The sequence below is a fragment of the Trichoderma asperellum genome, chromosome 3 (genome assembly GCF_020647865.1).
Source record: "Trichoderma asperellum chromosome 3, complete sequence".
NCBI classification, from domain to species: Eukaryota; Fungi; Ascomycota; class Sordariomycetes; order Hypocreales; family Hypocreaceae; genus Trichoderma; species Trichoderma asperellum.
The window spans coordinates 3,965,553-3,978,759 of record NC_089417.1 but is presented as its reverse complement, the minus strand read 5'-3'; the positions used below and the strand labels follow the sequence as shown (position 1 = coordinate 3,978,759).

At 51.0% G+C, this 13,207-nt stretch overlaps 5 protein-coding genes and 3 non-coding genes across 8 annotated transcripts; 5 read left to right on the top strand and 3 right to left on the bottom strand.

Moving 5' to 3' along the window:
* Nucleotides 1–27: 27 nt before the first annotated feature.
* Nucleotides 28–1,905, top strand: TrAFT101_005905 (uncharacterized protein). Its single transcript, XM_024900127.2, has 3 exons — nucleotides 28–284; nucleotides 498–666; nucleotides 780–1,905. Coding segments are annotated over exons 1-3 (1,056 nt in total). The 5' UTR covers nucleotides 28–282; the 3' UTR covers nucleotides 1,665–1,905.
* Nucleotides 1,861–3,697, bottom strand: NMT1_2 (glycylpeptide N-tetradecanoyltransferase; the record flags this gene model as incomplete). The annotated part of the gene is made up of 3 exons (XM_024900129.1): nucleotides 1,861–2,262; nucleotides 2,340–2,922; nucleotides 3,000–3,697. The coding sequence occupies 3 exons, from the start codon at nucleotides 3,695–3,697 to the stop codon at nucleotides 1,861–1,863; spliced, it is 1,683 nt and encodes a 560-aa protein (XP_024760412.1).
* Nucleotides 3,698–4,319: 622 nt separating this feature from the next.
* Nucleotides 4,320–4,400, top strand: TrAFT101_005903. The gene has a single exon. It is a non-coding gene; the product is annotated as a tRNA-Ser (tRNA).
* Nucleotides 4,401–4,512: 112 nt separating this feature from the next.
* TrAFT101_005902 lies at nucleotides 4,513–4,593 on the top strand. The gene has a single exon. It is a non-coding gene; the product is annotated as a tRNA-Ser (tRNA).
* A 128-nt stretch (nucleotides 4,594–4,721) lies between these two features.
* On the bottom strand, nucleotides 4,722–6,193 carry TrAFT101_005901 (uncharacterized protein; the record flags this gene model as incomplete). The annotated part of the gene is made up of 6 exons (XM_066127611.1): nucleotides 4,722–4,804; nucleotides 4,864–5,563; nucleotides 5,612–5,619; nucleotides 5,682–5,879; nucleotides 5,950–6,023; nucleotides 6,081–6,193. 6 exons carry the CDS (start codon nucleotides 6,191–6,193, stop codon nucleotides 4,722–4,724), a joined length of 1,176 nt encoding a protein of 391 aa, XP_065983724.1.
* A 1,386-nt stretch (nucleotides 6,194–7,579) lies between these two features.
* On the top strand, nucleotides 7,580–10,371 carry TrAFT101_005900 (uncharacterized protein). The gene is made up of 2 exons (XM_024910629.2): nucleotides 7,580–8,017; nucleotides 8,081–10,371. The coding sequence occupies exons 1-2, from the start codon at nucleotides 7,761–7,763 to the stop codon at nucleotides 10,014–10,016; spliced, it is 2,193 nt and encodes a 730-aa protein (XP_024760410.1). The 5' UTR covers nucleotides 7,580–7,760; the 3' UTR covers nucleotides 10,017–10,371.
* An 86-nt stretch (nucleotides 10,372–10,457) lies between these two features.
* TrAFT101_005899 lies at nucleotides 10,458–10,529 on the bottom strand. The gene has a single exon. It is a non-coding gene; the product is annotated as a tRNA-Asp (tRNA).
* Nucleotides 10,530–10,983: 454 nt separating this feature from the next.
* On the top strand, nucleotides 10,984–13,095 carry RTC5 (Restriction of telomere capping protein 5). Its single transcript, XM_024908169.2, has 2 exons — nucleotides 10,984–11,200; nucleotides 11,259–13,095. The coding sequence occupies exons 1-2, from the start codon at nucleotides 11,135–11,137 to the stop codon at nucleotides 13,020–13,022; spliced, it is 1,830 nt and encodes a 609-aa protein (XP_024760409.1). The 5' UTR covers nucleotides 10,984–11,134; the 3' UTR covers nucleotides 13,023–13,095.
* Nucleotides 13,096–13,207: the final 112 nt, after the last annotated feature.

The following is a 13,207-nucleotide window of genomic DNA, read 5'->3' as shown; positions in this document are numbered from 1 at the left end:
AGCAGCTTTTGACTTCCAACCTCATCAATACGATCCCGCGCGCCGTCGTCATTAACAAAACTCTCTAAAAGTCGACGACTCCAGTATTTTTTAAGCCTATATTAGAAGTTTCAACTCTTTTGCATAAGGCTACCCTGATAAGCAGACTACAAAGCGCCATATTTGCTACGAATTGCCGATCTGGAACCTGCCGGCCAGCCTAAACCAAATAGCTAGCTGGCTTGCGATCCTAGATTCAGAGGTGTTCTCCGGACAGCTTGAGTGCTTGAATAAGTTTTAAATATGTGAGTTACTATTCCCCTATAGAAATAAGTCATCCATGTCAGAGGGCTGCCAAAAGGGCAGTGTAACAGCTCTCTCGTTTTTCGCCGTGAAACTCACCCAATACATGCTCTTGTGTCTCGTTGCCCAGCCCATCCCATGTCTCGCGCCGCTGCTTCTTTTCTTATAGCTGCCATTTTTGCTGCCCCCCGGAAGCTAATGCTGAATATTTACAGGGCGTTTGTTGCTCCAACTGCCGAAGAGACGCTTAGGCATCCAGCCTATCCCTCGGCGATATGGGCTCTGGAGTCTCATCGAAAGGGCATGGTTGATGCTGCAATCGGGCGAGGCGGTCCTGTTAAGATTGCGTGGGAGATTCATGGAGAGGGGCCGACGAAAGTTGTGGTATGATTTGAATTGTTTTTCATTTATTCAATTGTATTCTTTCATTATTTCGACATTCTTATTCCCTACTATTGTTGTCCTTTGTGCTGATCAATTCTCACACAAATGTTTAGCTTATCATGGGCTTAGCCGGCGTAAAGACTTCATGGCAGCGCCAAACCAAATACTTTGGTCACGACCGTGCAGATGAGTACTCCGTCCTCATCCTAGACAACCGCGGCATGGGCGAGAGCGACAAGCCCCTGGCCCGCTACACCACCAGCGCCATGGCCGCCGACGTTGTCGACGTGCTCGACCACGTCGGCTGGACCGCCGAGCGCGAGGTCCACCTCGTCGGCATCTCGCTCGGCGGCATGATCGCCCAGGAGGTCGCCTACGCCATCCCCACGCGCCTGCGCTCCCTGACTCTGCTCAGCACCACGGCCCAGTTTGAGAGCGGGCCGGCAAGGTCCTGGACCGACGCGATCCGGCAGCGCGTCGGGTTCGTCGTGCCCAAGTCGGAGGAGCAAGGCATGATTGATACGAGCAGGCAGCTCTTTAGCGACGAGTGGCTCGCTGCGCCGGATGACGCTGCGGCGCTGCCCTCACCAAAGACGACGCCCCGGTGCGGGCCAGCGCCTGGCTCGCCTGACGGCGAGTATCGCGCCTTTGATACCAATTTCCAGCGGTTTCAGGCGCAGGAGCTTTTCAAGAGGCGGCAGGTCGGGTGGTTTACGCGGCAGGGCTTCTTGTGCCAGCTCATTGCGGCGGGGTGGCATAGGAAATCGCCGGAGCAGCTGCGCGAGCTGGCGGATAAGGTTGGCAGGGAGCGCATCTTCATTATGCACGGAACGGCTGATAATATGATTACGGTGGCGAATGGAGAGAAGCTGATCAAGTATATCGAGCCGGCTGTGGGGCTCATTGTCGAGGGAGTTGGCCATGCCCCTGGCATGGATCGGCCTGAGTGGTTCAACAGCCTTTTGGAGGAGAGGTTTATTGCGTTTAATAAGCTGTGATAGATGTATACATTGCAAGGGCGTGAGATTTATAGAGGCTGTATTCTGTATCAACGTTTATTTGTATGCGTCAGAGCTAGCCATTAGGTATCTTTCTTTTCTTTTTTGAACACAAATGCTTCATCCGGCGGACTACACTGGAAAAAGAAAAAAGACAGAATAAAATGCTCTTTCTATAGATATTGAAAATCCTTTTCTAAGGCAGGACCAGTCCGACGCCACTCAGGTTATTATCATCCAGCTGGTTCTTCTTGTCTACGCCTCCGGCTATGGGGTTAGCCCTGTAGTTGAAAAGGTAATAGTGCAGCTGGCCGTCGCCGGCGCCAAACTTCTGCTGCTCCAGGAAGAGGCCGTTGTCCATGAGGGACAGTGCGTTGAAGACGTCGAACTTGGCGAGCTTGGCGAGGATGAGGGCGTCGTGGACGAGGTCGTTGAGGCGGGCCTTGAGGGCGGACTTGTCAAAGGGCTCCTTGAAGGCCACGTCGGTGGCGTAGTAGAAGAGGTAGGCGACACGGATGACGTCGTGCTTGGGGTTGTTGATGGCGGATGACTCGATGCAGTAGAAGGAGAAGAAGTCAGTAATGTTCTTATCGTTATCCTGTAGAGTGAGTGTTAATGGGGTTGATCATTAAAATTTATATGTAGTAGAAAAAAGTAAAGTTAAGTTCTTCGTACCTCAACGACATAAGACCAAATGTACTGGTCCTGGCCAGGCTGAGGGGTTGGGGTAAACCAGTGAGTTGCCTCCTCCTTTGACATCTCAGGGGCAATGTCGAATCGAGACATGTACTTGTCCATCAGCTTGAGAACGGCATCGATATCCGTAGTCTTCATCTCGCGCAGGCCCTTGGTGGCGGTGCGATCCGGGACCGCATACTTGCGGATTTGGTACTGGGGCTTGCTGCCGTTTGGCAAGTGGACGAAGCTGCACTCGTACAGCTTCTGCCAATTGAGCGAGCGGTGGTAGTAACGGCATGTGCTGATGGGCTTGGGGAGGACGATGCCGGCGGTGAACAAGCCCTGCCAGATTTCGTGCAGGTTGCTGATACGGGTGATCTCCTTGATGAGGACGGGGGCCAGACGCTTGCCGCGGAGCTTCTTGTGGACGCAGAGGAAGTTGACTTCGGAGGCGGTGATGGTCTTGTTGCGGACTCGTACGCGCACGGGGATGGCGGAGATGAAGGCGACAAGCTTGCGGGACTGGGAGGCGCGGACACCGACGTGGTAGTGTTTGGCCCAGCCGGGAGGCATCATGGCCCTAGTATCCGTGAATCATGATTAGCGACGATAGAGCTTTCAGCTTGGGCCGTGGGAGAGAATATGATGCCAACTCACCATTTCAGAATGCCAGGTCCGTAGTTGAATCGGAACATGGCTTCATCGTCCTCAACGTAATGTCCGTTGAGCAGCTCATAGATCTCCTTAATCTCTTCGTCGTTGTTCAGGTCCATTGTCACCCACTCAAATCCATCAACAAGTGCTGCAGGCTCCTTGGAGACCTCGTCGACCGTCTGGATCCTCAGGGGTCCCTCCTCAACAACCTTATCGTCCTCACCAAATCTGGGGACCGGCTGTGTCTGCCAGAACTTGTACGAAGCCATATCCTTGACGTTCTTGCCGGCTGCCGCAAGGCCCGTCATAATATCCTGCAGGTTCATCTTCTTGAGCATCTCGGAGATCTGGTCGGGCGAAGGGTTCGCGCTGCCGGAAGCTTGAGACAGCTCCCCTGCGAGCGCAGGGTTGAGCGCCAACAGCTCTTGCAGCTGCTGCGGCGTGAGGCCACCGATGGCCTTCTTCAGATCGGCCTCTGCGTCATCGGATTTGCCTGTCAGAGCCTCCTTGACCTTCTTCTTCTTGGACTTCTTCTTCTTCTTGCTGGCAGCAGCGGAGGCCCCGCCGGCGGCAGAGGCGTCACCAGCTACTTCTTCATCCTCCTCCTCGCCGTCAGATTCGGCCGCGGCCTGCTTGGCCTTGATTTCGGCGTCGACCTCATTGACGACCTCGTCGACCGGTTTAGATTCCTCGGCAGGCATTTGTGCTGTGGTGGCGTTTTCTAATGTTGCTTGCGGCGTCGCGTGCTTTTGTAGGTTGCAATGCGCTGTGGTGGGGTTCAGGAACCAAATCGCCGTGTTTGGTTGCGACCTGTGGTGGGGTTGGCGATAGAGCTGGAGATGACATGTGGTTGTTTCAGACGAGTGCTGTTGCTGCCTGGGGCACCTTTGGCTTATTCAGTTTAATTCCTTTTCCTTGCATGACATGAACCACACTCAGTTCCCTTTTTTCAGTATTTATTCATACTTTCACGGCAGTAAAAAATGGCAGTAGGTGGCTATCCCTTCTGAATAGCTACTGAAAAGAGTAGCTGACCCGTTACCCAAACATTGCAAATCGCATAGCTTGCAGCGTGGCGAACTGCCAATCACACAAATGCAACCTGAGCATACAGAGTACTACAACACAGTAAACAGTCTCGAAGAAATGCAATAAAATTCTCACCCTCAGCCCTCTTTCTACTCAATAGCCGAAAGAATTCTGAGAATCAATCTGAATCATAGCATTCCTACCCTAAAATGAATAACAAAATTAGCGCTTTGATCTAATAATTCTAGGGCTGTATAGTAGGAAATAGCGCCGAAGGATTTCAACATCCAATAAGGCGGAGTGCCAGAGTGGTTAATGGGTATGACTAGAAATCATATGGTTTCGGCCTCGCAGGTTCGAATCCTGTCTCCGTCGGAATGTTTCTTTTTTGTTCACTTATTCTGTCAATTTTTTCTTCTTCGCCTCCCTTTCGTGACTTTCGTGTATATTCCTATTGTGCTCCGCTTCATACATCCAACATCCAATAGGCGGAGTGCCAGAGTGGTTAATGGGTATGACTAGAAATCATATGGTTTCGGCCTCGCAGGTTCGAATCCTGTCTCCGTCGGACGTTTCTTTTTTTGCACTTGTTCACTAATAGACCTTTTCCCTCTGGGCTTAATTGGGCCAGGAAAGAAAGATTTTTTTGAAGCTTATTCTCAGCCTCTGTGCATAGATCTTCTCGCTTGAGCCCTATCAATCGTAGGCTGTGCCTTCGAGGTTAAAAGCCCTTATAATTGCCAAGCTAACAGGCGCAAAGCTCAAAATTTCATTATGCCCTGACGGTATAGATAGTTAGAAGCGGGAAAAGAACATTTTTATAGATAGAAAGACTTACCGCCCCAAGGGAAGAGCTCTTGACGAATGATTATATTTTCACCTGTTTTCCATGTGGTGACGAATGATTTCTCACTGGTCCGAACCGTGTTCGACTCTTTCCAAGAGTTGAATTCATCATCATCAAGGATCCCTAACGTCTCGCTCGCGGCAGCATGGAATAGCTTATTATCCTCAGTCCACGGGATATCCATATCATTGTATGCATGTACCAAGCTAATCCTTAGCCTGCTTCTGGTGTGGCGTACAATATTTGCAAGTCTGTTAGCTGAATGCCATTTGTCTACAATGTACCTTTCCAGAAGTCGCTGAAAAGCCGGCCACATCGCAAATGGCCCGAGAGCAGGCACAAGGCCTCCGAAGCGATAACCACTCAGCATACTGGCCAAGTCACTGAATGCTGCAACCAGAACGATGCCTGCAAATTCAACACCTTGGAGAGCATACCGTTCGGCGACACCACTGGCAACGGCGGTTCCAAGACTATGGCCTAGCAAGACGATTCTGCTTGGAGGAATCTTTGCCACGTTGATTGCCCAATCGACAACGGTGGCAGCATCTAGAATTAGGCCATTTTCGTTGGGAACGCCTGTGGAATGACCAAAACCGCGGTAGTCAACGGCTAAAACGTGGTATGATGAGGTATCAGTCAAGGTATGGTAGCTATTTGGTCGCTCATTTTGGGCGATGTGGCCAGCATTCTGTAAATGTGAGCTGAATTTCATAGTCTAAAGGCAGAAGTAGCTTACCCCATGAACTGTAGAATTACAATTAGTTCAAGTTCTATCGATTCATTAGGAGAGTTTGGAATATACTTGCAGGATATGATGAGCCTCGCTTCTGGATCGCTCGCTAGCAAGCGGAACGATTCGGTTTGGGTGAAATTATTACAGAGGCCAAGTTTTTGAGTTGAAACTGCGGCTTCGTGCTGCAGATAGAGAGGCAGTGGCATAATATGCCAAGCGTAGATTGTCTCTCCATCAGGAGTCTGTAGCTGAAATGGAGTCACTTGGTTTTCTATCAAGAGACGCCATGTAGATGTTAGAGGCGATAGCGGTCCAGTAATGACGCATGGTGGGATACGGACTGGCAAACCCCCAACCCTCTGGGGCATTAATATCTGACCACCATAGTGAATTGATGGTATGAGCATACAGGAAACTATGGGCATGTAAGACACGGCCGCAACCCAAGGAAATAATGTGCAATAGAACTTACTGTCTCTGGAAGAAAGGAACCACTCCTAGCCCTAGGAGAGCAACATAGAACGCCAATGGCGCGGCAGCCACCCAGATGGATGCTCGAAGAATAGGATGTAAAGGAATTCCCATCTCTATGGTGCGCAATGGGGCATCCCTTGCGTATGGGGTCTATGAATGAATGGCGTTGGTAGCTGCTATAAGCTTGGGCGAGTGGTTGAGTGGTTGAAGCAGTTTAGGCGAGTGGGGGATTTCGTAAGCAGCTCATCGTCATATCTCAAGACCCTCCGTTGTTTAGGCACATAGGATCAATAGGTATATTCCCAGAGACAGCCTGATGAGATATATTTTTGTGGTCCTGCTGTAGCAAGCCCACTGAAGTGCTTTTTACTGCTTTGCTGCAAATGGACAGCACCAATTAATTGCCTGCTCCCAGAAAGCAACGCAGCATACTGGTTGGCGCACCCTCTCTTTGCTGCCAATTCTGATGCCAACTTCACGCCGTCGTATACGTTTAATCAATGTGTGGGCGCTATCGCATTTCCAGCCTCGTGATATGCAGGCTCGACACCCTTTTCTTCTTGGATGTACTCCGTACTCTGGTACTTTGGAATATTTACAGACCATCGCAGCGTCTTGGGCGCTGAAAATCTCACGCTATTGATGCTTTACAGGTGGCATTTCGTGCAAGGATAATATTCCAAGACTATTCCTAATGGATTGCACGGTATAGTCGCTTATATCAGATCTGCTCTAACCCTTCTTTTCCGCATTCCTTTGCTTTTTGTTTCGCCCATCCTGGTCCACGCCCGCAGCGATGGAGGCTGGAAGCGATGTTACACGGCTATAAGCATGAGATACCCGCTATTTGCCGCTCTTTGAGACATGTTGGGCGGCGCACGCACGCTAGATTGTATATGCAAAGTACCATATGTGCGTGCTGAAGCTTAGTGCACCTGGAGGAGACGTTGGGCTTTGGCGGCTGAGGGTTGAGGCTCAGCAGGATCTACCTTTGGCTGCTCGTAGTGCATACAGTACCGCAGGTACCTGCGCAGAGAGAGGCTCTTGGAGTACGACTCGAAGCGAGCCTCGAGCTGGTTGCTTTCCGAATCAGGTATGTGCATATCACTGTCAAGGCTATAGGATCTGAGCGCCGATTCTTCCTCGAAAATCCCTGCTGGTCGTTGGGAGAGAGAAATTATACATGTACGCTCGCCGCACTCCCGGAGGAGGCTCCAAGGCCCGAGGAGCCTAGCACTCGCGGCAACTCGTTGTACCTGGTTAGGCTACGGCGTGCATTAAGCACTGTGAACCTGGACGGTGGGGAGGGGACGGTGCGTCAGCCTCCGCCAATCCCATGGCGCCGCCGGCCAGCCCCGTCACTTAGCGGACCAATCAGCAGGGGCTGCTGCTGTGCCATCGAGTTCTGCAGCACTGCAATCCACCCCTAGTAGTGCCAATTAACGGCAGCTTCCAGGATTTGGTCCAGCCAGAACGGACTGCACATCGCCCAGTATTTTATCGCTTCTCGTCACTCTGCATCGTCACAGCCCGCTGCCCTCGCTCTTGCTATTGTCTCGCCGGTAGCTGGGCCCCCTCGTCGCCGGCCGCTTGCTGGACATTCGCATGGCGTCCCTATGATGCTGACCCGCCGCCAAATCTTCGCCTGTCGCAGTCGTGTAAACCGTCTCGAGACGCGATGGAGAGGAAGCGGAAGCTCCCCGCGAGGACTTCGGCCCGCGTTGAAAACGCCAACAAACGTCGGAATTTGACGCCTCGTGAGGAACGATCCGTCACTCCAGCTCCTCCTCCGCCTCCTCCAGAGCCTGTGGTCAAGGAGCCAACGCCGCCGCCGCCGCTGCCGACCTCGCTCCAGCCAGGAAAGCCGCTGCCAACCGTAGAACGCGCGCAGCCTGGCGATCTGTCTGTCAAAGAGTATCAGTCTGTATTAGAAAGGTATGTCTACGGTGATGCGCCAAACAGCCACTGCGCTCGGTTCCGCTGACATTTTCGATCCAGTGGCGTCCTCGCAGAATCTCTCTCTCGGTCTCGATATCGATGGATCAACGATGGGCTCTTTGAAAAGTTCTGGACCAAACCTCATAAGCGCAAGGGCGTCGTCAACGAGGACCCGAAAAACCCTCCCAAGGATAGCATGACCAAAGTCGGCTCAGTTACCATAACCATTGAGCCCCATATAGTTGAAGCCACCATGTTTGTCGTCAAGGAAGCCAAGCGTGCTCCCCCGCCTCGACCACCGCAGCAGGCTTCAAAACCGCTGCCAGTGACTCAATCGCAAGCTCAATCGCAACCACAGCCGCTAGCTCGACCAGTTCTCCAGTATGGCCCTCCAAATGGTTCTATGCCTCCTCCGCCTCCACCTGGACCTGGGTCGACGACACCAACTCCAGTCGCAGCTACCACACCAAAGCCTGCTGTTACCCCGAGTGCTGTTCAGAGTCCTTCTCAACGGCCACCACCACCTTCGCCGAGTGTTTCAGCGCCTCAGCCTTCACCATCACCGCTTACGACTATCAACGTAGCCACGTCACCATCACCGGGCCCAGCGCTTTCTGCACAGCAGCCCGCTGCGCCTCCTCCTGCAACTCCACAATCTCTTCCCGCAGCTGCTCCGCTGCCTCTGGCTCGACCTCCTCAACCGCCGGTAAATACCGTCCCGGCGCAGCAGCAGCAAGCTCGCGCACCATTAGCAAGGCCGCCGCCGCCTCCGCCGCTAATTATACCTGCCAACAATCCTCGACCACCCAATGCAAAGCCTGTTCCTAACGACCCGGTCATTGCCCTGCTTGCACAAAAGGCCTCGGGAGACCCTGAGCTGCGTGACCTGATGAAACGAGTAGCTGTGGGCCAGGCTAAGCAAGGAGAACTCGATCGCTTCCAAAAAATCATTGATCAATTGAATGCAGAGTATCGGCGAAGTGGTGGACAGCAGGGACCTTCGGCCGATAGGCTGCTTGTAGACGGAAGAACAGTCAAGTACTTTGCAGATGAAGTGCGGACTATTCTTGACATTGTTTTGGCTTCCAATCCTCGCCAGAGGTCAAGCGAGCTGAGACCACCGCCAAGGAGCGATCCCCTCGTTGTGATGCTTGTAAAGACAGCCTTGGAAGACCAAAAAACCAACGACATGATTCGACGTATCGCGGGGGGCACTCCTGGTTTTACGGATGCGACAGACCTCAAGGAAATTCTTGACCGGCTCCACAGAGAAGCAAAGCCGGCGCCGCAGACGCTGTCTACCCCTCTCTCTGCAAAGCAGCCTAACGATACTCTCAATGGCCATGCGAGAACTTCGAATCCCCCAACGCCTCAGCAGGCGAATCCCCAAGCGCTACGATCAAAAGGCCCTCCACCCGCACCGAAGCCCGATATTTCTGCCGTGGTGTTTGATTTTGGAAACGGCGATCGCTACCTGTTTCCTAAATTTAGCATCCTTGAATATCTGCCCACCCCATCCGGCCAAGAGGTGGTTGCGTCCTTTCTCATTGTGCGCAAGGGTAGTACATCTGAATATGGAGGAGACCCCGAGCTTGACTATTACCAACCCGTCACAATACGCATTTCTACAAGTACTGGCCGCTATCTAGAGAATTTGATGCGTGTAGTGGCGCCTCAAGATGAGGTACGGCGTTATATGGATGATGTTATGGACAACATGACGCGCGCAGAATATGTGCTCCTGGCAATGCAATTGCCAAGAGTGTCAAAAGATGAAAAGGCCAATGGCGCTCCCGACGAGCCCAAGGCCAACATAGCAACGCTCAAGGTCGAAACGGACTCTGACCAGCCTGTGGAGGCGAAACCTTCTGTTCTGTGGGCAAAGACAGCTAACCCTACGAAACAGTTGGAATTTTTCAAACCCCATGATCCAGAGGAGGAGAACGAAGCCAGATATAAGCGCCTCATTCAATCAGTGACAGCTAAAGATGCTTAACGACTGTTTTCGTTTCGATGACATAGAGTGTTGGCGACGCTTTGTACGGCTAGAACCTTTGTTTTTATTTATTATTTACATGCTTCAAGAGATGTGCATTTCATGGAGCGGGACCAAGGGGTTTGGAGTACTGGAATTGGGCAATGAATGATACGGAATAATTCAATAGGACGTCTCAACACACGGGAGCTGTATGACCCTTTTTCACAGCTGGACTTTTTTTTTTTTTTTTTTTTTTTTTTTTTAACTATTTTTTTTGACGTTTAGGGGGTAGCAATTTTTTTCTTTTTGAATAAATGAGGCAAATTGGCTCCAAGCGATCTTAACCTATCACAAAGGACCATGCAGAATAAAGAACAGCAAAAAGTAGAGACGAAAAGAAGGATAATAAAAAGAACGTAAGAGCAAAAATAGAACCACCTCTGCTGAGGTGTGGCGGATCTCTCCCGCCGGGAATTGAACCCGGGTCTCAAGCGTGACAAGCTTGCATACTGACCACTATACTACGGAAGATGTACCAGGCGTTTTAGCGCCTGTGTAGGGTGGCTGGTTCTAGTTGTGGATGGCCGAAGTTATTTTGCTTAAGGATGCTTGGGTCCAATGCATACTATTCTGCTAGTAGTACGCTCGGCGCAGGTGAAGAGACGTGGAAGGTAATGTGAGTATGTACCCTGCTTACTATTCTGAACGATCGAGAGGCAATACTAAGCGCGGTCAGGCACATAATAGAGGTGAAAAGTACCGATATTGGAAACTAGCTTCTCTGGATATTTCATGCCATATGCTATGTAACATCTGTCGTTCAAAAAGCCTGATGCTATACTGCTACAGGCGCAGCCGCGCATATACAAGGGTTCTCCGCTGACTCAGCAATCTACGGTGACGACCGTTTTGCCTCAATACCAGTCCTAGGGGGCTAGGCAGCCTTAGGGAGGCTGCAGGACCTCAAACCGCCCATTCGTCTCAACAACTTTATTTGCCCAATAACCTTTCACTTAATGTAGCTCTAGCATGCCTACTCTCTCCCTTTTCCAATTGAATATCTGTTCCCGTATTTGTGACACCCGCGCTGAAACTGAAATAAATGACCATTTGACAATTCCTCATATTACTTCACAATGGGCCAAGCCCCCTCGCAGGATCGCAGGGCTCGACGAACCCATGAACAGCTGACACAAGAGCTCGTGAGCCTCACAGCGCCCAGCTTCACCGATGGACAGTGTCGCTGATCTTGCGTAATAGGCATACAGATTTAAAGAAAAGTGTTTTACGTCGATTGAGTATTACTCGCTGAAAGATGTGTTCAAGAACCTGGCAGACCAGCAGGGAGATATCCGGTATCTTAAGGAAGACACCATAGCTCGTTTCCTGGAGATCCCAGACATCCTTGGAGCATCGCCCGTAATTTTTCATATGGTTTCGTATCTCGGTGCTTTTCCCTTCCTCCAAGAGGCACCGGTGGTGCTGGAGCTCGCGCAGCTAATCATGGTCGTTGTCATCATGACGGAACGGTATAAACGCGTCCTCGCCAAGGGATCAACAGACAGAACAAAACTTCTCTTTAAAAGCCTGGCTGTCTATGACCGGAAAGCCACGGAAGCCGATACTAATGAGCAGGATTCTCCCTCTGACGCCGCCAGCAAACAGCCTAGTACCCAATCTCAATCTAAAGGGTTTGCGGTTGATCAGCCGGGATTAGGCGATGAAGACGAGGACGAAGAGGATGATGATGACCTGGTAATCACGGCATTTGAGTTGCTTGATGTCAACGAGGCGGTCAAGCGCGGCGACGTCTCTACTATTCACGAAGCGATAATTCCAACCGATAATTTGCGGAAACTGATAATGCTGTTACTATTAGCTGCCCCCTTGGATCCGCAAGAGAGCCTATCGCAGTATTCCACCCGGGTTGCGGATCAAGAATTGGAGTTGCTCCGAGCTACGGCAGAGTGTGTGCTAGCTTCCTTCGTTAATGTCGAAACCTCCCCGGGTATCAGATATACTCGATTCAAGACAGTCATCCCGGCCCTGTTTCCCAATCTCTTTTCTGGTTTCAATGGACTTTTTGAGCACTTTCTTTTCTCTAAAGACCTTGATTTTTCGAAGCATAAGGATGATAAGCCCGGCGAGTCGCAGTATATTGGCAAGATAGCGCAACCTTTATTACCAGTCCCTGGTGACATCCTAAACGAACACACCCTGTCGCAGCTTTCACTATTTCTCCCTGGCTCTTCTTTATTTCGAAGAGTAAGATTGCTGTATTCTGGCAATGATGCTGGGTTTTCGATGGGAAGCCTAGAGTCAAAGATATTTAACTGGAGAGCGCCAACGATCCTTCTGGTAAGCGGAACGAGATTAGAAGATACCCCCGATGGTGGCCAGGAGGCTTCATTTGCTGCCTCGCTTCCACCAAAACGAGTACCCCACGGCAGCAAATCCGAGCGAGTGACGTTTGGAGCTTACATCAGCGAGCCATGGAAGCATACCCATCGGGAGTGCTTTGGTGATTCTGAAACAGTTCTCTTCCAGCTGGAACCCATCCACGACGTCTTTACTGCCAGCACCATCAACACAGACTACGTTGCTTTTACAAAGCCTCCTGGAAATCGACCCTGTCTCTCGTTTGGCTGTCCACATCCTAAACCAACACAGTCACATCGCAAACAAGGTCTGCATGCTCTGGGGGCTGTCTCTCTACTGTTTGATGAATCCTTTGAGTTTGGTGTGTTCAATCATGACTACAAGTCAAGAGGAGGTGCTTTCCACACTAGCATTGTGAGAAAATTTGACTTCCAAGATCGATTCCGCATTGAGAGCTTGGAGGTCTGGGGATGTGGCGGCGACGACGAGGCTAAGGCGCAGGCAGAGCGATGGGCCTGGGAAGAACGAGAAGCAGAAGCTCGCCGTAAGATTAACCTAGGAACGGGCGATATCGATGCAGATAGAGCTCTGCTGGAAATGGCTGGCCTCATAGGAGGAAATCGCAGCGGTGGTTCAATGGGTTAGCAATGGTACGACGACGATTTCATGTCATCTTCGTCGCTGAAGCCATCTTGAACCCCTCTTTGTTACAGCAGAGTTTTTTTTTTTTTTTTTTTTTTTTTGAGGGGGATACGTTATAGAAGCAATCGACGCTGTATAGAGTACCCGAGAATGATACCTGATGCAGCTCATACTAGCTGCTTCCTTAA

Bases quoted from the DNA above. Each gene is read 5' to 3' on its own strand.
- TrAFT101_005905 (XM_024900127.2), top strand. The intron at 667-779 runs GTATGATTTGAA...ACAAATGTTTAG, and splicing joins AGGGGCCGACGAAAGTTGTG to CTTATCATGGGCTTAGCCGG.
- TrAFT101_005900 (XM_024910629.2), top strand. From the start codon at position 7,761: ATGGAGAGGAAGCGGAAGCTCCCCGCGAGGACTTCGGCCCGCGTTGAA. The intron at 8,018-8,080 runs GTATGTCTACGG...TTTTCGATCCAG, and splicing joins TATCAGTCTGTATTAGAAAG to TGGCGTCCTCGCAGAATCTC.
- RTC5 (XM_024908169.2), top strand. From the start codon at position 11,135: ATGGGCCAAGCCCCCTCGCAGGATCGCAGGGCTCGACGAACCCATGAA. The intron at 11,201-11,258 runs GTGAGCCTCACA...CTTGCGTAATAG, and splicing joins AACAGCTGACACAAGAGCTC to GCATACAGATTTAAAGAAAA.